General features: G+C 46.9%; 2 protein-coding genes and 1 non-coding gene across 3 annotated transcripts in view; 2 read left to right on the top strand and 1 right to left on the bottom strand.

The window, feature by feature from the left end:
* Positions 1–22,715, bottom strand: LOC120994669 (protein kinase C theta type-like). The gene is made up of 5 exons (XM_040423401.1): positions 22,662–22,715; positions 1,163–1,225; positions 498–1,052; positions 369–412; positions 1–209 (listed from the first exon to the last, which is right to left on the bottom strand). The coding sequence occupies exons 2-4, from the start codon at positions 1,207–1,209 to the stop codon at positions 388–390; spliced, it is 627 nt and encodes a 208-aa protein (XP_040279335.1). The 5' UTR covers positions 1,210–1,225; positions 22,662–22,715; the 3' UTR covers positions 1–209; positions 369–387.
* Positions 22,686–24,997, top strand: part of RPL23A (ribosomal protein L23a) — a 7,340-nt gene continuing 5,028 nt past the window's right edge. Inside the window, exons 1-2 of the mRNA XM_040423402.1 lie at positions 22,686–22,841; positions 24,777–24,957. Of these exons, the coding sequence (XP_040279336.1) occupies positions 22,817–22,841; positions 24,777–24,957 (206 nt within the window). The 5' untranslated portion in view covers positions 22,686–22,816. The remainder of the gene's footprint in view (positions 22,842–24,776; positions 24,958–24,997) is intronic.
* On the top strand, positions 23,071–23,139 carry LOC120996828. The gene has a single exon (XR_005777927.1). It is a non-coding gene; the product is annotated as a small nucleolar RNA Z17 (small nucleolar RNA).

Here is a 24,997-nt window from a genome sequence, read left to right on the forward strand (position 1 = left end):
GCTGTAGTGGTGTCAGATGCCAGCCTGGGATTGGCGGATGCCAGCTCAAGGGCCTAGGGCTGCAGCAAGATGACAATGGAGAGGCATGATGGTGTTATGGAGAGAAATGATGTTCTAGGGCAGCCGAGGAGACATACATCAGCAGAGATATGAGGCATGGGTCAGGACTTAGGAGGCTCAGAGTTCTGGGCATTCGGCACAAGCTGTTTCTGCAAGTTATAAGAGGAAGACATCTCAAGTACATCTGTCTACTGAAGCTTCTGTTATCTTAGAGGAATGGTCTTTATAATGAAGCATCCAGCTTTGTAACATCAGATATAATGTTCTGATATAATAATGGAAGTTATGTGTGAATAGTAGTCGCTCACCAGATGGTTGTGGATTTCTTCACAGCCCAGATTTCCTCATCCACCTAAGAAGAAGCAGAAACATAGTGATTGGCACAGACAGAACGTCGGTGATGATTACCACACCTGATAAAAGGAGGAAGAACTTACCAGGCCCAGCTTGGTGACATATAGCTAAATTGGGCCACGGGGTGAAGGGCTTTTTTATCCTTTGGCCAATGCAGATGTTGTTTCTCCAGAACTGGCTGAAATGGTGTAAATGGTGGCCGTGCCCTCCTCTCCTTCAGTTCCTGCCAGCCGATGGTGGAAAACAATGGATGCTGTCTGATATTTCCGCGCACACCCAGACGCTTCTTAGGATTCTTGCACAGCAGTTTTCTGATGAGATGTTGCATGCCATCATCAAGCCAAGTTGGAATATCTGGCTCTTTGGTGGTAATGGCTATGCGAGCCATTTTCCGGAAGGGGCCGTGGTAAAATGGGTGGTGTCCTGATGCCATCCTGGACAACACAATCCCCAGGCTCCACCAGTCAACTGCTGTGCTGTATCTTTTTCTAAGAAGTATCTCAGGGGCCATGTAATGGAAGGTTCCTGTCACTCCACGGATCTTATTGGAGGCAGTGACACCATCCTGGGCCAGCCTGAGGTTGATGATACGGATGTGGCCAACTGCATCCAACAAGATATTGAGCGGCTTTAGATCTCTGCAATGAAATAATACAAGAGAATGACACATCTGAAGGACCAGGGAGAATAGCTGGGTGTATGATTTCTAGCTTATAAAAGAGATAGAAGGGGGGAAAGATCTGCTCACCTGTGGACGATGTTGTGTCCATGGAGGAACTGGAGGCCACATACCATCTCTGCTGTGTAGAATCTGAGGGGGAGAACAGCGATTAGTCAATGTCATCAAATCTGACTTTTCACTTCTGTAATACCATGTTATGATAGATTTTGGGTGGAGGCGCTGTGTATGGTAGTCTGCAGGGGCGCACATAAATCTCATAGGGCCCTAAAGCAAAACTTAGTATGGGTACCACCCAGTTTCCCAGTAGACATGCAAAAAACCTCTGCAAGGCAACAAGAAAAGCAAAGCAGAAGAACTTTTAATTAAAAATAAAAATTGGAGTAAAAAAGGTTGGCATAAATACATTAATAAACCTCCCCATACAGCTCCATGTCTGCTGTTTTCTTCATACAGTGTATTATAAAGCTGTAAGCCTGAAGCCACCACTAGGTGCATGGGGCTTTATACAGTTACTAATGACTGCAGTGCAAGCTACAAATATCTCTTTGCACTTAACTCTCCCTAGTGGCTGCTACATGAAAATGCAGTGTTTGCATGTTGGGAAAAGAAGAAAGAGTTAGGGGCCCGGTCCCCATCCTTCTTCTGGGCCCCATAATAGTCATGTGGACTGACTTCAAGGAAGGTACCCAACTGCAGCCTGTATTCTTTCCATTTTCTGCATTGTTCTCCATCTGACCTCCCCCTTTAGGGAATCTAATATATAAAGCTGAGTGTATGTGTATGTCCGCTAAAGGAATCTGCACCGTCGCATTTACAATCACGAAATTTGACACACAGGTACATCAGGTGCCCGGGAAGGTTTTGGACCAGGTCTCAGTTCTCTAGGACGTAAAGAAAATTTGGGGGTTAGTCAGCACATCCAGTGCGCAGGTGCGCGTTGCCATGGCTGGAAGCACAAAGGCAAAAAAAATTAGACAATGCAACAGCACTCTGCAAACCAAATAAAGTACAATAATGCCAAAATAATAGAAAGTATTCTGGTGCAAATGCTACGTTAATAAATTTGAGATGCTTGGCAAATCATTTTGTACAAAATTGGGCCTGTCTGCCAAACGTCAAGGTGATCTCGGTAAGACGGGAACCTAACACTAAATGACACATTAACTGGTGCCATACTGGCCTCCATTTCATTCAGGGAATGCAGGTTCCACATGCATGCCGAGCCCACATTATATTATGCCTCTTATGGTGCCAAAATGGCCTCCATTATATTCTGGGGATGCAGGCTCCACCATAAGAGGCATAATATAATGTGGGCTCGGCATGCATGTGGAACCTGCATTCCCTGAATGTAATGGAGGCCAGTATGGCACCAGTTAATGTGTTATTTAGTGTTAGGTTCCCGTCTTACTGAGATCGCCTTGAGGTTTGGCAGACAGGCCCAAATAATTTTGTACAAAATGATTTGCCAAGCATCTCAAATTTATTAGAGTAGCATTTGCACCAGAATACTTTCTATTATTTTGGCATTATTGTACTTTATTTGGTTTGCAGAGTGCTGATGCATTGTATAATTTTTTTTTGCCTCTCTAGGACGTACCGTTCCTGAGATATTCCCAAAAAATGCATTAGCCAATAGAAGCTTGGTCACATGACCCTTATCAGCCAATAGAAGCTCGCAGGCCGTTAGCCTCCACATACAGTTTTACTCCAGGTTTCCATAAAAACCCAGCCATTTTCCTTCACTGCTGTAGGTGACCTTTAAAGGAAATCTGTCACCAGGACAATCGCTATTGAAGTAAAGCCATGGCCTAATAGCACTTAGTACCTTATTTCAAGATGTGCCTTTGTTCCAGCAATTGATGTTTTTATCCTCTGAAAATCCAGTTTATTTGGTATGCAAATGAGCCACTAAGGTGCCCAAAGGGGCGTCACTCTTGCAGGAAGCAGCCCAGACACGCCCCTGCCCCGCCCCACTAAACCACACCCTTGATCAGGTTAAACCACGCCCCTCCCACTCTTGAGCCGACAGGGATTGAAAAAAGGAAGTTAAAAAATCAACTTATGTCAGCTGCAGGGGTGGGAGGAATGGTGACTTTCTCCATGCAGCTCACGCTCAGACAGCACAGTGCTGCTGTCTTAGAGTGAGCTGTTAAAAAAAACACTCCCCCAATCCGGTAAGGCCATGCCCCCTCTCACTCCTTAGCTGACAGGGATTGAAAAAATGAAGTTAAAAATCAACTTCTGTCAGCTGCAGGGGTGGGAGGGAAGGTGACTTTCTTCCTGAAGCTCACACTCAGACAGCACAGTGCTGCTGTATTAGAGTGAGCTGTTCAAAAGGACATCCTTGTGTCCGTCCAGGCCCTGTGCCAGACGGAGGACAGGGAGTCTGAAAGCCGGACTGTCCGGCCTAAAACTGGATCTCTGGCCACCCTAGGGGCAGGCTGCTGTGGAGGTCACAGTTAAGGGGATGGTCCGCTATAGAGGTCAGTGTTAAGGGGGAGATTTCTGTAAAGGCCACTGTTAAGGGGGCGGGCCCCTGTGGAGGTCACTGTCAAGGGGGTGGTGTGCTGTGAAACTTATTGTTAAAGGGCAAGGCTGCTGTAAAGGTCAAAGTTAAGGGGGTGGGCTGCTGTGGAGGTCCAATTTTAAGGGACGGGCACTGTGGGGGAGGGGTCAGTGTTAAGGGGTGGGGGGCTGTGGAGCTCACTGTTAAGGGGGCAGGGTGCTGTAGATGTCACTGTTATAGTGGATAGTGTTAATATCTTTTAACGACACACACAAACATTAAATGAAACAGATTAAATATACCCGAGCGAAGCCGGGTCCTTCAGCTAGTTAGATATACTTTCCTTAACCCAGGACAGATATTTATTTTGCTGCTCTAAACCTGTATCTAAATACCCAGAGCAAAGAGTTACCAACAATTACCCCCCTCATTTGTTGATCATCTTGATGGCCGTGTAGATGTTTTGGCCAGGGATTGATGCCAGGACCGCCAGGGATTGATGCCAGGACCACCAGGGATTGATGCCAGGACCACCTGAGGAAGAGAAATGGCGAATGCTCATCTACCCAACATGAAATGGCTGATGACAAAAAGCAATAGAGACCATGAACAGATCAGATTAAAAATAAATAAGGCTACTTTCACACTAGCCTTAAAGTTTTCTGGTATTGAGTTCCGTCATAGGGGCTCAATACCGGAAAAAAACGCATCAGTTTTGTCCAAGTGCATTCTGAATGGAAAGCAATCCGTTCAGTATGCATCAGCAAGTCTCCGGTATTTTCTCCGGCCAAAATTTCGGAACACTTGCTGGAATGCCGGATTCGGCATTCATTTCCATTTAAATGTATTAATGCCGGATCCGGTACCAAGTGTTCATGAAATTGCCGCATTGACGGATCCGGTTTTCCGGTCTGCGCATGCGCAGACCTTTAAAAATGTGAAGAAATAAATACCAGATCCGTTTTTCTGGATGACACCGGAGAGACGGATCCAGTATTTCAATGCATTTGTCAGATGGATCCAGCAACGGAAATGCCTGCCGGATTCTTCTAACGCTAGTGTGAAAGTACCCTTAAAGAGTGACACTTACTTTGCCACTGCCTGGCAGTGGACCATGGACCTGGTCTGCCATGTACACTGTGAGGTGGGCTCCATGAGTGGCAGCGTAGTGTCCAGAGGAAGGAGAGGGAACTTCATGGCAGCTTCTTCTGGTGCTATATTATTAGTAGATGGTGATGTGGCTGGTATATGATGGCTGGTAGTGGCGCCCATAGCTCGTCACACACTGTACTGGCATGTTATAATAAGGGTACTTTCACACTAGCGCTATTCTTTTCTGGTATTGAGTTCCGTCACAGGGGCTCAATACCGGAAAAAAACTGATCAGTTTTATCCTAATGCATTCTGAATGGAGAGCAATCCGTTCAGTATGCACCAAGATGTCTTCAGTTCAGTCACTGTACGGTTTTTGGACAGAGAAAATACCGCAGCATGCTGCGGTATTTTCTCCGTCCAAAATTCCGGAACACTTGCCAGAATGCCGGATCCGGCATTATTTCCATTGAAATGCATTAGTGCTGGATCTGGCCCCAAGTGTTCTGAAAAAACGGATCCGGTTTTGCGGTCTGCGCATGCGCAGCCCTTTAAAAATGTGAAAAAGACAAATACCGGATCCGTTTTTACGGATGACAACCGGAGAGACGGATCCGGTATTGCAATGCATTTGTGAGACGGATCTGCATCCGGATCCATCTACAAATGGTATCTGTTTGCATACAGATTTCCAGATCCAACAACGCAAGTGTGAAAGTACCCTAAGAGTAGTCGTATGGAAATTGTAGTCAGTGGGGGAGGGGAGATATAATTAATTGAACCCGCTGCTAATGGCTGAGATAATACAGATATGAGGGGTAAATTTACATTTTTATTTCTGTTCTCCATTATAGGAGCAGAACAATTGATGGAAACCCGTGCCACCTGAAGGAGCCCATTGGCTGTAATGGGATCTGGTTTCCATTAGAAAACCTATGATCACAAACAGTGCAGTATGTGACGGTATTTTCTCTAATATTTTTGACAGAATCAGCTACAAAGGCTGATGACAGAGACTCCGATACAGGTGTTAACTCAATCTAGGATTGTCACATATGGTTGTGCGGCCACAGCGGGCTCTAAAACAGCACATCCATTATCAATGTAGACCAACTAAACAGTGCGGACCTCATTAGTGTAATTAGACCCCACTGTGGCGCATACGGGTATGTGGAACTCCACTGCAGAGCGGCCACGGAGCAACCACGACATAAGCACATTGTGTAGTCATACCCTACGTGAAGGGTATCTTTATATTCAGCTGAGTGAGGCCTAAATGGCATTGTGCCTGGTTTATCACTGAATTCACCATGGTTACACACTTTCTTTAACCCCCTTCCCGACATCCACAGTAATAGTATGGTGGATGTCGGATCTTTAAAGATGGCTCCTGCTCCAAAGTGGAGCGAGCGCTATAGCTACCGTGTGCCTGCTGTTTCACATGCAGATCGCTTCCCTAGTGATACCCATTACAAGCTACAGTAATAATGATAACGACTATCACTAGAGGAATATCTAATGTATTTCTGACAGATGGAATAAAATTTTCTCTCACTGATGCCATATACTGTATGATCGTTTTGCACAACAAACCAGTATGACAAACCAGGGCAAACTGGGCTCCTGCATAGGGCTGCAGGGTATGGGGGCAGCAGTGAAATAGGTGGAGGGGATTCACTTTGGGCATCATTTGCTTCTACATGAGAGCTCATTCACAATGGCTTTAAAATCAGTACATAGAAGACAACAGAAAGTCCAGCATCCAATAAAAGACTTTAGGGGTCATTTATCAAACTAGTGTATAGTAGAACTGGCTTAGTTGCCCATAGCAACCAATCAGATTCCACCTTTTATTTGGACAGCTCAATTGGAAAATGAAAGGTGGAATCTGATTGGTTGCTATGGGCAACTAAGACAGTTTTACTTTACACCACTTTGATAAATGACCCTCTTTATTTTTGCATGTTATAAAAGCCAAAAAGACACACACAACGCCCATGCAGCTGGTATCTAACAACCCTAGATATACAGTACAGACCAAAAGTTTGGACACACCTTCTCATTCAAAGAGTTTTCTTTATTTTCATGACTATGAAGGCATCAAAACTATGAATTAACACATGTGGAATTATATACATAACAAACAAGTGTGAAACAACTGAAAATATGTCATATTCTAGGTTCTTCAAAGTAGCCACCTTTTGCTTTGATTACTGCTTTGCACACTCTTGGCATTCTCTTGATGAGCTTCAAGAGGTAGTCCCCTGAAATGGTCTTCCAACAGTCTTGAAGGAGTTCCCAGAGATGCTTAGCACTTTTTGGCCCTTTTGCCTTCACTCTGCGGTCCAGCTCACCCCAAACCATCTCGATTGGGTTCAGGTCCGGTGACTGTGGAGGCCAGGTAATCTGGCGCAGCACCCCATCACTCTCCTTCATGGTCAAATAGCCCTTACTTTCAAAGTTTTCCCAATTTTTCGGCTGACTGACTGACCTTCATTTCTTAAAGTAATAATGGCCACTTGTTTTTCGTTACTTAGCTGCTTTTTTCTTGCCATAATACAAATTGTAACAGTCTATTCAGTAGGACTATCAGCTGTGTATCCACCTGACTTCTCCTCAACGCCACTGATGGTCCCAACCCCATTTATAAGGCAAGAAATCCCACTTATTAAACCTGACAGGGCACACCTGTGAAGTGAAAACCATTTCAGGGGACTACCTCTTGAAGCTCATCAAGAGAATTCCAAGAGTGTGCAAAGCAGTAATCAAAGCAAAAGGTGGCAACTTTGAAGAACCTAGAATATGACATATTTTCAGTTGTTTCACACTTGTTTGTTATGTATATAATTCCACATGTGTGGATGCCATAGTTTTGATGCCTTCAGTGTGAATCTACAATTTTCATAGTCATGAAAATAAAGAAAACTCTTTGAATGAGAAGGTGTGTCCAAACTTTTGGTCTGTACTGTAGGTGACCCTGTAGTAGCCATATACAGTAGGGATATATGACTCAGCAGTGACATATTTTCCCCATCAAACTCGTGATGTTACCACAGAGTATGGACCACATGTAACTAATCACTTCCTGTCAGTGTAAAAGCGTCCATTTTGCTGTAGTCTAGCTCAGTGGTTCCCAACCTTTTTTGCACCAAGGACCGGGGGGAGGGGGGGAATATGCTAGGGGGGATCTGGTCGGTACTGACTGATTCCCGTGCATAACAAAACACAAGGTGCATAATAAAATATATAACACTATGTATGAGGCGGCTGGGACCAAGGTGACATTATACTGTATGGGGCCTAGAGGTGACATTATACTGCATGGGGTGGGCCAAATGGTGACATTAAACTGTATGGGGTGGGCCAAATGGTGACATTATACTGCATGGGGTGGGCCAAATGGTGACATTATACAGCATGGGGTGGGCCAAATGGTGACATTATACTGCATGGGGCAACAATCCCCCCTTCATACAATATCTATTCAATGTCTGCATGGCATAAATAGCTGAGGGCTTGCTCAATATCCACACGGTAGTACAGTCTATACTAATTGGTGTGTGAATTGTATCATCTTGGACATTGGGGGCATATCGCTAGGCTATGCTCCCAATGTCTAATAGATGTGGCTCCCACTTCTATCCTTAATAAAGGAGCCCAAAAAGTGCACATGCACAGCAACCCTCCATTTATTTCTATGCGAGAGCCAAAAGCTGAGTCGATTATTTCCGTACACCCCATGGAAGTAAATGGAGTGGTGGCAGTGTTTGAGTGGTGCCCTTCCCATTCTTTTAATGGGACTTCCAAAAATAGCTGAGCGCGCCCCTTGGCTATTTTCAGCTCTCTTATAAAAATGAATGGAGGGCGGTCGTGCATGCACGGTCCACTCTCCTTCACTTTGCAGCCTCCATTCTAAGGATACGTGTGGGTCCCAAAGTTGGGACCTGCATCTATCAGCCACTGGGGGCATATCCTAGCGATATGCCTCCAATGTCCAAGATGGGGCAACCCCTTTAAGCAACAGACTTGCACTTTGGTTGGAGTCAGTCAGTCCAACCGTGAAAACCACTGAAAGGACACAGATGGCATCCATGTTGTGTCAGTGGTTTCCACTGACCATTGGTAGAAGATGGTCTGGGAATCCCTTTTCCAGCCTATCAGGAACATGGATGAGACACAGACCAACAACGGACTCTTAAGACACGTCTTCACAGATGAAACACTGACAGCCTTGGTTGGTCTAATGTTGTGCTGTATAAAGGGTACTGAACTAGATGTGTGATTTGGAGGGAGATATTACAGTGTCTATTTCTAATAATAAGTGGGTTACTCCAAGAAATACACTTATTCCCAACCCTCGGAGAAGGGTAAGAGTCTTATTGGCAGCTGTCCCAACTGCTGGGGTACCCCCCAATTAAGAGAGTGTGTTCCTATTTGAATGGAACAGGGGTTGTGTAACTTACCTGGGGAACATATGGCAATAAGATGCACTATGGAAAGAAGACAAGTTGATAGAGGTAATGTGATGCTTTGGACAATGCTGTCGGAAACCTTGAGAACTGGCATCATGTGGATATGACATGTACCACCTAACTAAATGAGTAATAAGTTACATGTCTCTGTGGCAACTCACAACATACAGGACTTGTCACATCTTATATAAACATGGACAACGGCACAGCTCTAGTTCACATTGCACTGGTTGCTCGGGAATACATTTTAAAAAGCTGCAATCCATGGAGTCGCGGCTGCACCCAGGTAATCTGCTGCTAGTGTATGGCGCCAGATACCACAGGACACCTCCAGAGCTCTTAAGGAGCGCAAGCCTTAATGGGTCCGAGGTGTTTGGCAGCCTCTGGGGGTGGCAGACAATATTAGACGTGTTATTATGGAGTACCAGAGCATTTCTAACTATTAAAGTTAGGAAAAAAACACATAGTTTGAAGTGTTAAATGTATTATATTAAATGTTACAATTGTTGGCAAAAAGTAACACAATTTAACAAAAGAAAATAACAGTATTTCACCAGTTATTTGTTAAAGATAATGATACTCTTTCAGGCAAAATAAATATTAACCACTTGCTTACCATCACACAACTTTCTATATCGTGGCGGTAAGCTGCTAACTGTAACCTACCACTGTGGTGAGTTACATTACAATCTGCAGGCACGGCAGATCTCGCTGACCTTGCTGTTACTATACAGCTGTGGTCACAGTGGAGACCCCACAGAGCAGTCAAAATGGTCTCCGGACATCTGATCCCTGTGAAACGCTGTCACAGTGGAGAAAAGTATGTTGAAGAGCAGGCAGGGGAACACTCTGCTGAGATCCTTGGTGTGAGCGCACCCCCACAGATCTGATATTGATGACCTATCCTGAGGATAGGTCATGAATATAATTTACCAGATAACCACTTTAAAGATCCAGCAATTTATATTGATGACCTATACTCTGGATAGATTATCAATCAGATTGGGGGGGGGGAAGGGGTGTCTGACATGCAGGACCCCCGCCGATCAGCTGTTGCAACTCTTACTAGGTCATTGATGTCACCGTGCATTGGTCACATGGCCTATTTGCAGCTCAGCCCCATTTAAGTGAATGGGGCTGAACTGCAATAATAATAATCTTTATTTATATAGCGCCAACGTATTCCGCAGCGCCTTACAATTAAGGGGTTCATGTACAAACATTCTAAATAGAAACATATAGAAACATAGAATGTGTCGGCAGATAAGAACCATTTGGCCCATCTAGTCTGCCCAATATACTGAATACTATGACTAGACCCTGGCCCTATCTTATATGAAGGATGGCCTTATGCCTATCCCATGCATGCTTAAACTCCTTCACTGTATTTGCAGCTACCACTTCTGCAGGAAGGCTATTCCATGCATCCACTACTCTCTCAGTAGTGGAAATAACATAGCAACAGACAAGTTGATTACTACAACAAGAGGAATGAGGGCCCTGCTCGCAAGAGCTTACAATCTATGAGGGGATAGGGGTGACAGAAAAGGTAGAAGTGCTTGTTATGTACGATAGTCCAGCCATCTTGGGAGAATAGGGGAGCAGATATAAAAGCCACATGAGCCGGTCAGCAGTCAATATACAAAGTGCTTCTGGGTGCAGTGGAGGCTCAGCTTCAGGGAATGATAAATGGGCTATGGGGAGGTTAGATCAAGGGAGGTGATAGGCCACCCTGAAAAGATGTGTTTTTAGCAAACGCTTAAAACTGTGCATGTTGTGATTAAGCCTGATTTCTTGGGTTAGGGCATTCCAGAGAACCGGTGCAGCTCGGGAGAAATCTAGGAGCCGGGAGAGAGAGGTTCGGATTTTTGTGGAAGTCAGTTGTAAGTCATTGGCTGAACGGAGAGCACGGGTAGGGTGGTAGACAGAGATAAGGGAAGAGATGTAGGGTGGTGCAGCACTGTGGAGGGCTTTGTGGGTGAGGACGAGCAGTTTGAATTGGATTCTATAGTGTATGAGTAGCCAGTGCAATGACTGACACAGGGCAGAGGCATCAGAGTAGCGGTTGGACAGATAGGTGACCCTGGCTGCTGCATTAAGAATAGATTGGAGAGGGGAGAGTCTGGTGAGGGGGAGGCCAATTAATAGTGAGTTGCAGTAATGAAGGTGGGTGTGGATCAGGGCAACAATGAGAGTTTTTGTTGTTTCCAAAGTGAGAAAAGGGCGGATACTAGAGATGTTTTTGAGGTGCGGGCGGCATGAGCGGGAGAGAGATTGAATATAGGGGGTGAAAGAAAGATCAGTGTCAAAAGTCACTCCGAGAGAGCGGGCGTGCTGCCTAGGAGTGATGACGGTGTTGCACACCGAGAGGCAGACATCAGGTTTAGGTAGGTTAGTAGATGAAGAGAACACAAGAAGTTCAGTTTTTGAAAGATTTAGTTTCAGATAGAGAGAGGACATAATGTTAGAGACGGCAGAGAGACAGTCGCTGGTGTTCCTTAATACAGCAGGTGTGATGTCAGGGGATTAAGTGTATAGTTGTGTGTCATCAGCATAGAGATGGTACTGGAAACCAAATCTGCTGATGGTCTGTCCAAATGGTGCTGTGTACAGGGAGAAGAGGAGAGGGCCTAGGACTGAACCCTGAGGAACTCCAACAGCGAGAGGGAGAGGTAAGGAAGTGGAGCCAGCGAATGATACACTGAAAGAGCGACCAGAGAGATAGGAGGAACACCAGGAGAGGGCGGTGTCCTTGAGGCCGATGGATTGGAGCATGGCGAGCAGGAGATAGTGGTCTACAGTGTCAAAAGCTGCAGAGAGGTCAATGAGAATGAGCAGAGAGTAGTTACCGTTGCATTTTGCTGTCAGGTCATTTGTCACTTTGATGAGGGCAGTTTCTGTCGAATGCAGGGGGCGGAAACCAGATTGTGGTGGATCGAGGAGAGAGTGATCAGAAAGATAGCGGGTAAGGCCAGAGTAGACCAGACGCTCAAGGAGTTTAGAGATGAAGGGAAGATTGGAGACTGGTCTGTAGTTAGTTGTGCAGGATGGTCGAGAGATGTTTTTTTTTTATTAATGGAGTAATGATAGAGTGTTTGAAAGAGGAGGGGAAGATACCAGAAGAGAGGGAGTGGTTGAAGATTTTTGTTAGGCGAGTGGTGACAGCCAGAGAGAGAAACTGGAGTAGGTGTGAGGGAATGGGATCAGAGGCGCAAGTGGTAGGACGAGAAGAAGAGGAGCCTGGAGACTTCTTCTTCCGTGACTGGGTCAAATGTGGACAGTAAGCCAGAGGACATGCGGGGAGGGGGGGGGAGGGGGATGAATAGCACTTAGTGGCTGGGAGCTAATTTCATGACGGATATGTTCTATTTTGTCTGTGAAGTAGGCGGCTAAGTCTTCAGCAGAGAGGTCTCTGGTGGGTGCCTGAACTTTAGGACTGAGGAGGGATTGGAAAGTGTCAAAGAGTTTTTTTGGGTTGTTGGACAGTGAGGAGATTAGAGTGGTGAAGTAGGTCTGTTTAGCAAGGTTGAGGGCAGTTATAGGTCCGAACATGAATTTGTAATGGAGGAAATTCTCGGGTTTGCGCGTTTTCTTCCATAGGCGTTCAGCACTCCTGGAGCAGCGCTGGAGGAAGCGAGTTTGTGGTGTAAGCCAGGGTTGCTTTGGTCTGTGTTTGAAGGTTCTGAGGGTAGGGGGCGCTACTTTGTCCAGGGTGCTTCTCAGGGTGTCAGTGTAGTGATTTACAGCCTTATCGGGACAGGAAAGGGAAGAGATTGGGGACAATGATGCATGTAGAGTGTCTGTAAGTGTATGAGGGTCGATGGCCTGTAGGTTTCTGTGCATGTAATAGGTACGGGAGTGCTGGGATGGGTGCAGATTTGAGAGAGTGAAGGAAAGGATATTGTGGTCAGAAAGCGGGAGAGGAGAGTTATTAAAGTTGGAGATTGAGCAGAGCCGGTAGAAAACCAAGTCAAGTGTGTTACCGTCTTTGTGTGTCTGAGAGTTAGAGAGTTGAGAAAGGCCAAGAGAGGAGGTTAGGGAGAGAAGCTGGTAAGCAGATGGGGAGATGGGGCCGTTTATGGGGATGTTGAAGTCTCCCAAGATAAGGGTTGGTATTTCTGAGGACAGGAAGTGTGGCAGCCAGGCAGCAAAGTGATCCAGGAACTGGGTGGGTGAGCCAGGGGGACGGTATAGAACCGCTGCTCTGAGGGAGAGGGGATGGAAGAGCCTGAGGGTGTGAACCTCGAAAGAAGGGAATGAAAGTGATGGAACTGGGGGGATGACCTGGAAAGTGCATTGTGGGGACAGGAGAATGCCAACCTCACCTCCATGTCTGTTCTCAGGTCTGGGGGTATGGGAGAAGTGTAGGCAGAGAGCAGCAGGGGAAGCCGTGTCAGATTCCTGAATCCAGGTTTCAGTGAGGGCCAGCAGGTTAAGAGAGTTAGTTAAAAAGAAGTTTTGAATGTAGGGGAGCTTGTTGCAGACTGACCGTGAATTCCAGAGCGCACAATTAAAAGAGGGTAAAGAAGGTGGACAACAAATGTTGATGAGGTTGGCAAGGTTTCTGTGAGAGATGGGGGAGGGGTTCATGTGGGGGCAGGGTGGGCCGGGGTTAGGAGAGATATCCCCTGAAATAAGTAAAAGTAAAGAGAGGAGGGGGGCGTGGCCGGAAGTCGATATGAGCAGATGCATGTAGTGAAGCTCCGGACCCAATTCCCCTAACTTCTATATTATCCTGACAATTTATTGCCGCAAACATTACCACCAGAACCGGTAGGAGGTCGGGAAAAACCCACAACTCAAATATGGCCCGAAATAGAGCACAGTCTGCTGCAGACCGGCTCCGAGAGTTTGCCCGCGTGGAAGACCAAGATGGCGCCGGCTCCCGATCATCATCAGTGTAGAGGGCGAAAGAAGATCCTGTGCCAGGAGGAGCGGAACAATCAGCTTGCCGAACCATCTCTCAAGCAAGTGACTGAACAGTTGCTGCAAGCAATATCTACCTGTCGCACGTCCATGATGGGCAAACTGGAGGAGGTAAAGGTGGATATTGGCCTGCTCCGTCATGACATGCAGGCTATACGAGACCGCGTTAAAGAGACGGAAAATAGAATCTCTGACGTGGAAGACCGCCTGCAACCACTTCCCGAAAAGATACAGGAATTGGAGCAAAAAGTCAATTTTTGGCAACAGAAATGTGATGATTACGAGAACCGCACGCGACGCAATAACTTGCGAATAATTGGCATGCCTGAAAAAGCTGAGGGCAATAACCCGTGCGCCTTTGTCACTACCTGGCTCCGAGATTCCTTTGCAGATGCGACATTCTCGGCGGCATTCATTATCGAGCGAGCACATTGTGTTCCCGCCAAACCCCTTCCACCGGGGGCTCCTTCGAGGCCTTTACTTGCCAGGCTACTGAACTCTATGGACAGAGATCATGTTTTACAGAAGGCGCGTACCAAGCAAGAGCTAAAATTTGAAAATAGTACCATTATGATTTTTCCGGATTTTTCATCTGAGCTGCAGAAACGCAGGGCCACGTTTAGCGTGGTGAAACGGAGGCTACGTGAAAAGAATCTGCCCTATTCTATGGTAAATCCAGCTAGTCTGAGAGTAGTGGATGGTGATGTGAGCCGGTTCTTCAATAATCCTGAGGAAGCCACCAACTGGCTAGACGGAAGGGGGAGAAACGCAACAGCCCCAAGATAAAAATGTGAACACTCCCTTATTTCCTTGTTTGCTAAAGTAAGAGGGACCCCAGGACTGGACATTGGAGTTGGTGGTAACGTCTGGACTGACTAAGTATATATTCTCCTGGACACTCAGGAATTGTTCAATGCCTATCTCCTTGATCCTTTAACATACTTGACCATACCTATTCATAGAAAGCCATGTGTGTTCCACTGTGATAGGAAGATAGTAATAAGGATTGGGATATTATCATGTATGCTAAGGGAGGTATTGAGTATCGCAAATGCTGTTCAGCTCACTAGAGGGTTCCCTGGTCGGTCCGGATGTTCATGTTCTGTCCCGGGCTCCCTCTAGAGGTTGGGGATTGGGTCCTCGATTATGTTAAAAAACACTTCTATACAAGTTGTAAGATTTGTGGTGCTACTGGTTAATTGCCACAAGCACACCCTGTTTATTTGAAGTGCCACCTATAAGACGAGGTATACTGTGTTTTATGCGACAAGAGTGATGCGAATGGTTCAAGGTTACACCATGCAGGCACTCATAGTATATGTCAGGGTGCGCCTGACGATTCATATGTTATTTGTTCTGTGCTGTATCAGTCATAATGCAAAGTGGTGGGAGGGTCGAGAGGTAACTGAGGTCCTTTATATTAGAACAACATGTCGGACATACGTATAATGTCATGGAATGTTAGGGGATTGGGTGCTGCTAGGAAGCGAGCCATGGTGTTTTCTGCAGTCGGGAGATTCAACCCACATATCCTCTGTCTGCAGGAAACCCACTTGACAGCGGATAGTACGAGGCGCATACAGAAGCCTTGGGCTCAATGGGCTCAACACTCACGCTTTACGAACCTGTCTAGGGGCGTGTCTCTCATGGTGCACAAATCCCTCAGGTGGGAGCTGGAAACATGCCAGATAAATACAGCGGAAAAATATGTGTTTGTGGCTGCATATATAAACTGTATATTGTACGTTATTATTGGTATATACATCCCCCCGCCCTTTTCCTTGCAAGTAGTGCAGCAAGCAGTTAGCTTTGCAGCCTCATATCCGTCAGCCCGTGTAATTAGCATGGGGGACTTTAATATGACTTTAGACAGGGACATGGATAGGCACCAACAGGGGGAGGCCGGTGACAGCCGATCTAATAATAAGATGCCCCTAGCTGAATTAGCAGAAGAGGTGGGGTGGAAGGATCTATGGCGGCTGAAGCACCCTGATGTCAGACAATACTCATGTCACTCCGCCAGTTATAATGCGTTGTCGCGAATAGATTATGTCTTGGGCAATTCATCTATGTATTCTTTGACGTATGATATAGAATATGGACCGAGGGGTATATCTGACCATGCCCCAATGCAATTAACATTGAGGCTAGGCGGGGATATGATCAGACGCTCGAATCGGATTAATCCCTTTTGGTTGACCCTGTTTGGACCGTCTGATCGTGTCCCTGATCAATTGAAGGTGTTCATGGAAGGACATGAGGAGGAACCGAATAATACACTATTGTGGGAGACTATGAAGGCATATCTTAGAGGCTGCCTCAGGTCTACTATATCATATATTAAAAAGTCAGCAGCTAGGCAGGAGGAAAGCCTGGCGGCAGATTGCTCTAGACTAGAAGCGGTATATGTGTCTGATCCCAATGATTTAAATAAGGAGGCATGGCTATCCAAAGGGAGACAATACCTGACTCTGCTTAAGGAAAAAGCCCAAAGGAAAATGTTTTTCTCCAAACAATCGTACTTTGAACTGGGAAATCAGTCCAGTAAACTGCTAGCTCACATCGTTAGGCAGAGCCAGGCTTCCCCTGCTATACTACGCATTAAAGCTTTGGATGGACGGATACTTTCTGATCCAGAGGCTACAGCGGGTAGGTTCCAAGAATATTATAGAGACCTTTACGAGACCAGGGTGAATTATGGAATGGATGAGGTCGTGCAGTATTTTGAGGATCTAGATTCTACTACTCTGTCACATGAGGCAGCGGACAGCCTAGAAGCCCCCATAACTGTTTTGGAAATACAGGAGGCTATTTCGCAACTAGCTAGGGGTAAGGCCTCTGGTCCCGATGGACTGCCTTTAGAAGTATATGTTAAGTACTCTACCCATATTAACCCACTTCTGTTAAAAATGTATAATGAGGCATTCCGAAAAGGATACTTCCCGCCATCAATGTATGACGCAACCATAGTCGTGTTATTAAAACCTGGCAAGGAATCGGACGAGTGCGGGTCATATCGTCCGATATCCTTATTAAACATAGACTATAAGATTATAGCAAAGATATTGGCCGTGCGTCTCGGTAAAGTAGCTACCACTTTAGTACATCCAGATCAATCTGGATTTATGCCTGGTAGGTCCACTACTGATAATATTAGAAGGGTACAGGTGGTGACTCAGATTGGTCTTCAGAAACAGGAGAAATGGGCTCTGGCGTCATTAGACACAGCAAAGGCATTCGATTCGGTTGAATGGCCATATTTGTTTCAGGTCCTCAGGAAGTTTGGTTTTGGCCCTAAATTCAGACGTTGGGTTGAATTACTGTACAAAAGCCCCAAAGCTGGTGTTCTGGTGAATGGGTTACTGTCAGACAGCTTTTGCCTGGGAAGAGGAACCAGACAGGATTGCCCCCTATCACCTCTGCTGTTTGCCTTAGCCATAGAGCCATTGGCCATGCGTATTAGGGCGGACCCGCAATATTATGGCACCCAAATAGGAGAAAAGGAAGATAGGGTCGGATTGTATGCCGATGATATGGTGCTCTTTATGTCACACACAGAATCCACACTCCCTAGGGCAGTGATGGCGAACCTATGGCACGGGTGCCAGAGGCGGCACTCAGAGGCCTCTCTGTGGGCACTCACACCCTGGAAAAAGTCTATGGTGTACCAATATGCCTTATGCAGCGTACTCAAGTTGTGTGTAATAGAGTTTCTGGGTGTAGTAGTGCAATATACACTAACCTGGTACAGCTGACTCTCTGCAAGGGCAGGTATAGGTAGAAATAGTTCGTGACGCCAGTGCCAAGTAAACGGTGGCACGCCGTTTGCGGATGCAGGAATAAATTGAGGAAACGTAGTATTAAAACAGAACTCCAACTTTAGTAGTTTTCCAAGCAGAGACAATAATGGAAATGCAGTTCCTTAGCATACAGTCGATTTTGCAATTCGGTCGATGCAGGCAATTCAGTTATAGCAGGGTAATTACAGAGTGTTGAACACAGGACTTGCAGCACAGGAGCTTGCACTCTAATTCTGTCTGATCCTGGAATACAGCAATTCTTCACCAAGGCCCATTAACCTAGTTCTGCCTTTATATCCTTGGCTATAGCTTGAATAAGTACCTCCTCTGTCTTTCTGAGTACCTCTTGCTTTCCTGATCTTTGCCTCTGTCTCTCTCAGCTTCTGGAAACTTCCTCAGGCTCTTGAGCTAACATATTCCTGTTTCTGCATATGGGAATTCAGGAGGGAATCTTCTCCTGAACAGCAGGCTTCAGGCCTGGACTTGTCTCAGACATTGTCTAATCTCCAACTGTAGATTACAGACACTAGACTCTGTCTGCCTTGCACTTCCCTGACTGGGCCTTATATAAACTAGGGCTCTCTAGCTCCCTCTAATGACTAGAAGCTGGAATGACACCCCTGCAGGCCTGTACATGCAAGTTTCACAGTAACAGGGAAATACATAACATTAAATTACATGACATTTTATAAAACTGACATATAACAACTTCTCCGTAATTAGGAGGGACGACAGCACACCAAGTGACACTTTGGTAGTGACGGGTATTACAGTTCCCGTACACTACACTTAGACTTATCCTGCCATCATCGCAGGGCGCACTATGAACAGCACAGGCAGCGCATTGAATGTAGGCAGGCTATTATAGATAAATGATAAAGTACATGGAAGATATACTATATCTTTGGCACTTTGCGATAAATATGTGGGCTTTGGGTTACAGTTTGGGCACTCAGTCTGTAAAAGGTTCGCCATCACTGCCCTAGGGCAATCGATAGAATTGAACTATTTAGCCGGTTCTCGGGATTGCAGATAAACTGGTCCAAATCGACTCTATGCCCTCTATATCAACTGGAGGACACGTTCAACTCAGGAGAACTGCCTATTGTGCATAGCTATAAATACCTAGGTGTACATATCACCAAAAATGTCACGTCCTTTCATACACTGAATATCCAGCCACTCCTAATGTATTGTAAGGAGAAATTCAGGGTATGGCAGAACCTGCCTTTGTCTGTGTCAGGGAGGATCAATCTGGTAAAATTGATTATCCTACTGAAGTGTTTATATATTCTACAGCATGCACCATATGCAGTTCCGAAAAAGTTCTTTCAGAACCTTAACTCGCTGTTGTCGCCCTTCATTTGGGGAGCAAATAGACCCAAGCTTTCAATAACTAATTTATCCCGTTTTAAGAAGGAAGGGGGCATGTCCTTGCCCGATGTGCACTTATATTACTTGGCTGGACAGCTGAGAAATATCAGATCTTGGGTGACACCGGGAGGCATTCTATACAGGCAAGAGAAGCAATTAGCTGACTACTTGGGTATTGCTAATTTATGGTCTGTGTTAGAACAGCCTTGTTTATTCTCACGGAAGATGTTACCATTTCATAGGGTGGCTGTTCAGGTTTGGACAGCTAGTAAGAGAATATACAATGTAGAGTCGAATCTGTTGGAAACTCCTATTTGGGATAACCCCATGTTCCCTGATCTACTGACGATGCGATGCGAGAAGGGATGTTCTGGAAGGAACATGGGGTTACCACATTGGGCAATTTATATAGTAATAATGTATTCAACGATTATGAGTCCATGAGTCGTAGGCATGAGCTTCCTAGATTGGCGTTCTATAGATTCCTGCAATTGAGACACGCCCTGCAAACCCACTATAGGGGTACCCCAATCTTACTATCCACCTTTCCAATGATTGGAATTATCCGTTCTCAAGGACCACGTGGTTTTATATCAGAGTTATATACTCATCTCCTAGATGCTAAGCTGAAAGGTGTCCCAATTCAAGCATTAGATAGATGGAAAGCTAAAATTCCAGACTTAAAGAGGACCTTTCACACGAATAAAGTATCTAAACTGACTATATAGACGTGTAGAGCGGCGCCCAGGGATCCCCCTGCACTTACTGTTATCCCCGGGCGCCGCTCCGTTCTCCGGTTATAGCCTCCGGTATGTTCGTAGTTAGGCTCCAACCAGGGGAACCTGCCGGCGTCTCTTTCTCCTATGCTGTAGCGCTGGCCAATCGCAGCGCTCAGCTCATAGCCTGGCTGATCTGGGTTATCCCAGATCACCACCTCTGCGTTGTCCCCCCCCAGCACACAGGTCGCAACCTCTGCGCCGTCCCCCAAGCACACAGGTGACCACCTTGCGTCGTCGTCCCCCCAGCACACAGGACGCCACCTCTGCATCGTTCTCCCCCAGCTCACAGGTAGCCATCTTGCGTCGTTGTCCCCCCAGAACACAGATCGCCAACTTTGCGTTGTCGTCCCCCCAGCACACAGGACGCCACCTCTGTATCTTTCTCCCCCCAGCTCACAGGTAGCCATCTTGCGTCGTTGTACCCCCAGAACACAGATCGCCACCTCTGCGTTGTTGTCCCCCCAGCACACAGGTCGCCACCTCTGCGCCGTCCCCCCAGCACACAGGTCGCCACCTCTGCGTCTCCCCCCCAGAACACAGGTCACCACCTCTGCGTCCCCCCCCCCACATTGTCACCTCTGCCTCATCCCCTCACGGCACACAGGTCGCCACCTCTGCGTCATCCTCCCGCCAGCACACAGGCCGCCACCTTGCGCCGTCGTCTCCCCAGCACACAGGTCACAACCTCTGCCTTGTCGTCGTCCCCAGCACACAGGTCACCACCTCTGTGCCGTACCCCCAGCACACAGGTCACCATCTATGCCTCCCCCCGAACACAGGTCGCCCCCTCTGCGTCATCCTCCCCCCAGCACACAGGCCTCCACCTTGCGTCGTCGTTCCCCCAGCACACAGGTCACAAACTCTGCGTTGTTGCCCCCCCCAGCACACAGGTCGCCACCTCTGTGCCGTACCCCCAGCACACAGGTCGCCACCTATGCCTCCCCCCCCCCCCGAACACAGGTCACTACCTCTGCATCCCCTCACAGCACACATGTCACCACCTCTGCGTTGTCGTCCCCCCAGCACACAGGTCGCCGCCTATGCATCCCCTTACAGCACACAGGTCCCCACCTCTGCGTCTTCCCTCCAGGTTGTCACCTCTGCCTCGTCCCCTCACAGTAAGGGTACATTCACACGACCATGTTATTTTTTCCGCGTCCGATCCGCATTTTGCGGAATAGAAGCGGACCCATTCATTCCTATGGGTGAATAAAATGTGCGGACAACATTCAGTATGTTGTCCGCATCCGTGTGTCCGCATTTCTATTCCGCAAAAATATGAAGCATGTCCTACTATTGTCCGTACAGATCGGTCCGCAGCACTATTCAAGTCAATGGATCCGCAAATTGCGGATGAAATACGGAATAGTTTCCGTATGTCATCCGTTTTTTGCGGATCCGTTTCCGTATTTTTGAAGGCCATAATTCTTTTTTTTTCTCTCTCTTTTTTTTTTCCTTCCGTTTTTTGCGGACCGTAAAAAACGGAAGACATACGGAAGTCATTTGTCCGCACAGTTCCGTTATTTGCGGACCGCAAATCAGAAAGGATTACACACGGTTGTGTGAATGTGCCCTAAACAGTTTACATACCTCCCAACTTTTGAAAATCGTAAAGAGGGACAATATATGCCGGCATGGATCGCGGCAATTTTTTTCATACTAGGCCACGCCTCTAACTCTGCTAGAAGCATAATTAGACACCATCAGAACTGCAGCAGCTGGGGATCGGTTACGAGGGGGTAAGTCCCTTTATTATTTTAGAGCATGTGGAGCCTCTGGGACAATTTTTTTTCTTGCGCTTCAATATCCATTTAAATATTAGCATATAAATCATTGGATGACAGATATTTTAAAGGGGTATTCCCATCTTAGACAATGGGGGCATATCGCTAGGATATGCCCCCATTGTCTGACCCGCACCTATATTGAGAACGGAGCGGGGAGTGCTGTGGCTGGAGGACCCCAGATTTCCCGGGGTCCGTCCACCACTAAGCGCTAATCCCTGCCTCTCCCATAGAAGTGAATGGGAGCGTGCCGCGCATGCGAGCCCATAATCCCGTTCCTTTCTATGGGGCAGACGGCAATAGCCGAGCCAGTGCTCGGCTATTTTCGGTGGCCTCATAGAAATGAATGGAGGGCGGCTGCACATGCGCAGTGCGCTCTCCTTCACTTTCGGGGCTCCGCTCTCCATATAGGTGCGGGTCCCAGCGGTAGGACAATGGGGGCATATCCTAGCGATATGCCCCCCTTGTATAAGATGAGAAGACCCCTTTAAGGTCCAAATTGCACCAAATAATGAAGTTCTGGTCTAATATACAGGTAGAAACCAGAGAGTTTAAGGAGCAATTTAGTTAATTTATTAATGCACATAACATTTGTGTATTAATTCCCCAGGTCAAAAAGAGGGACATTTAAGGATCAAAGAGGGACATAGGGACTTGGATCAAAAAGAGGAACTGTCCCTCCAAAAGAGGGACACTTGGGAGGCATGCGTACGCCATTTCTACCAACCAACTCAAACTCTGAACCAGTAACTCATTAGCGCCTGACAGAAAGCAGCACGAACACTACACCAGCCAAGCCCGCCTAACATGGCTGCTCCTGCGTCCTTACCACAGCAGGAGTTTGGACACTGGCCATTGTGGCTAAAGAAGACTACATATCCCGTGATGCACTGCAGCAACGTGACACGTTCTCTCGCGAGGTTTCCGCTTCCCAGCCCGTGCTAAAATTGCCTGTGAAACCCCTCGCCTTTCCTTTTCCCCAAGATGGCTCCGAAAGCTAAGAAGGAAGGTGAGAGCTGCGGGACTTGTCGGCATGTAATGCGGGGCTGACGTGCTGATACCCGGCTGCTGAGCCTAGTGAAGTGCGGCAGTCACAGGCAGGGCCGTAGTGTGGAGAGATAACCGGATAGAGGACAGGGCGGACCTCCGTGTGGTCTCCCCCGGGTGAGGCCTGGCGCATGTGCTGCAGATAGGAGCGCCCAGCAGATCCCCTCCGCTCTAGTCCCGGGGCCGGGCCTGGTACATGTGATGTCTTATAGCGATCAAAGTATGAGCCCTGTGATTCCAGCTCTATGTACTGATGTACCGGCCCGTGCCACGTGTACCCGGGGCCCGGCCTGCCACTCTCTGGGGGCCACATCACTGGGAGGTCACTATATATCATAGAAGTACAGTGGGGGGTCACTAGTAGTGTATGGATATACTCTGTATACTGGGAGCTTGCTGGTATGTACAGTGGGGGGTCACTAGTAGTGTATGGATATACTCTGTATACTGGGAGCTTGCTGGTATGTATAGTGGGGGGTCACTAGTAGTGTATGGATATACTCTGTACTGGGAGCTTGCTGGTATGTATAGTCGGGGGTCACTAGTAGTGTATGGATATACTCTGTACTGGGAGCTTGCTGGTATGTATAGTGGGGGGTCACTAGTAGTGTATGGATATACTCTGTACTGGGAGCTTGCTGGTATGTATAGTGGGGGGTCACTAGTAGTGTATGGATATACTCTGTACTGGGAGCTTGCTGGTATGTATAGTGGGGGGGTCACTAGTGGTGTATGGATATACTCTGTACTGGGAGCTTGCTGGTATGTATAGTGGGGGGTCACTAGTAGTGTATGGATATACTCTGTATACTGGGAGCTTGCTGGTATGTATAGTGGGAGGTCACTAGTAGTGTATGGATATACTCTGTATACTGGGAGCTTGCTGGTATGTATAGTGGGAGGTCACTAGTAGTGTATGGATATACTCTGTACTGGGAGCTTGCTGGTATGTATAGTGGGGGGTCACTAGTAGTGTATGGATATACTCTGTATACTGGGAGCTTGCTGGTATGTATAGTGGGAGGTCACTAGTAGTGTATGGATATACTCTGTACTGGGAGCTTGCTGGTATGTATAGTGATGCAAGTGTGAAAGTAGCCTTACACAGGGTGGTTAGCCCCAGTAGTGTATGTATGTCACCTGTGTAACCTGGGCTATCCATATTATATGTATGTTGCTGGTGTGTAGTTATCACTTGTGAATCAGTGTATATGTATCTTTCCTGCTGTCACAACCCCTCATATACTCACCCGGTTTGGCTGAGGATGCATGTGCTCTTATTGGAGAATGAGATGCTGCCAGATGCTTCTTAGACTTATTTTCTTGAACAAAAGGTTTGGTAGGGCGTAGCTCGCTATTACTGGGTACCCTCGTAGGTATGACTGCTCATAACGCAGCAGATTACCGGTATCATCCCTTCTAATTTAGATTAGGACATTTTACATGTTAAAGGGATTTTCTTGGATTTTGATGCTGATGACCTATCCTCAGGATAATATAGAGGTCATCAGTATCTGATCGATGGGGGTCCAACACCCAGGACCCCTGCTGATCGGCTGTTTGAGAAGGCACCATAGCCTCTGAGCGCCACGGCCTTCTCACAGCTCACCAAGCACAGCGCCATACATTGTATAGCAGCGGTCCATGGTCTTGTGTTCAGCCTCATAGAAGTGAATGGGGCTGAGCTGCTATACGAAGCACAGCCAATATACGGTGCTGTGCCTTCTCAAAACAGCTGATCAGCAGGGGTCCTGGTTGTCGGACCCCCACTGATCAGATAGTGAGGACCTATCCTGAGGATGGGTCATCAGTATAAAAATTCCAGAAAATCCCTTTTAAATATTATAACTTATTTATTGGTTTCATTAACCGGACAGAATCTGTTTTTACTGATCAGCTGTCCCTGCCAAGACTGAAGCAAAGTCGAAGGCTCTCAAGGCCAAGAAGGCTGTACTGAAAGGAGTACACAGTCACAAGAAGAAGAAAATCAGGACCTCCCCTACATTCAGGAGGCCCAAGACCCTGAGACTTAGGAGGCAACCCAAGTACCCCAGGAAGAGTGCTCCTACAAGGAACAAGTATGTGGTCTTATGAGCTAAATGCAAGTGGGTTGTCCAA

This window comes from Bufo bufo, chromosome 3 (genome assembly GCF_905171765.1).
Source record: "Bufo bufo chromosome 3, aBufBuf1.1, whole genome shotgun sequence".
In the NCBI taxonomy this organism is placed as follows: Eukaryota; Metazoa; Chordata; class Amphibia; order Anura; family Bufonidae; genus Bufo; species Bufo bufo.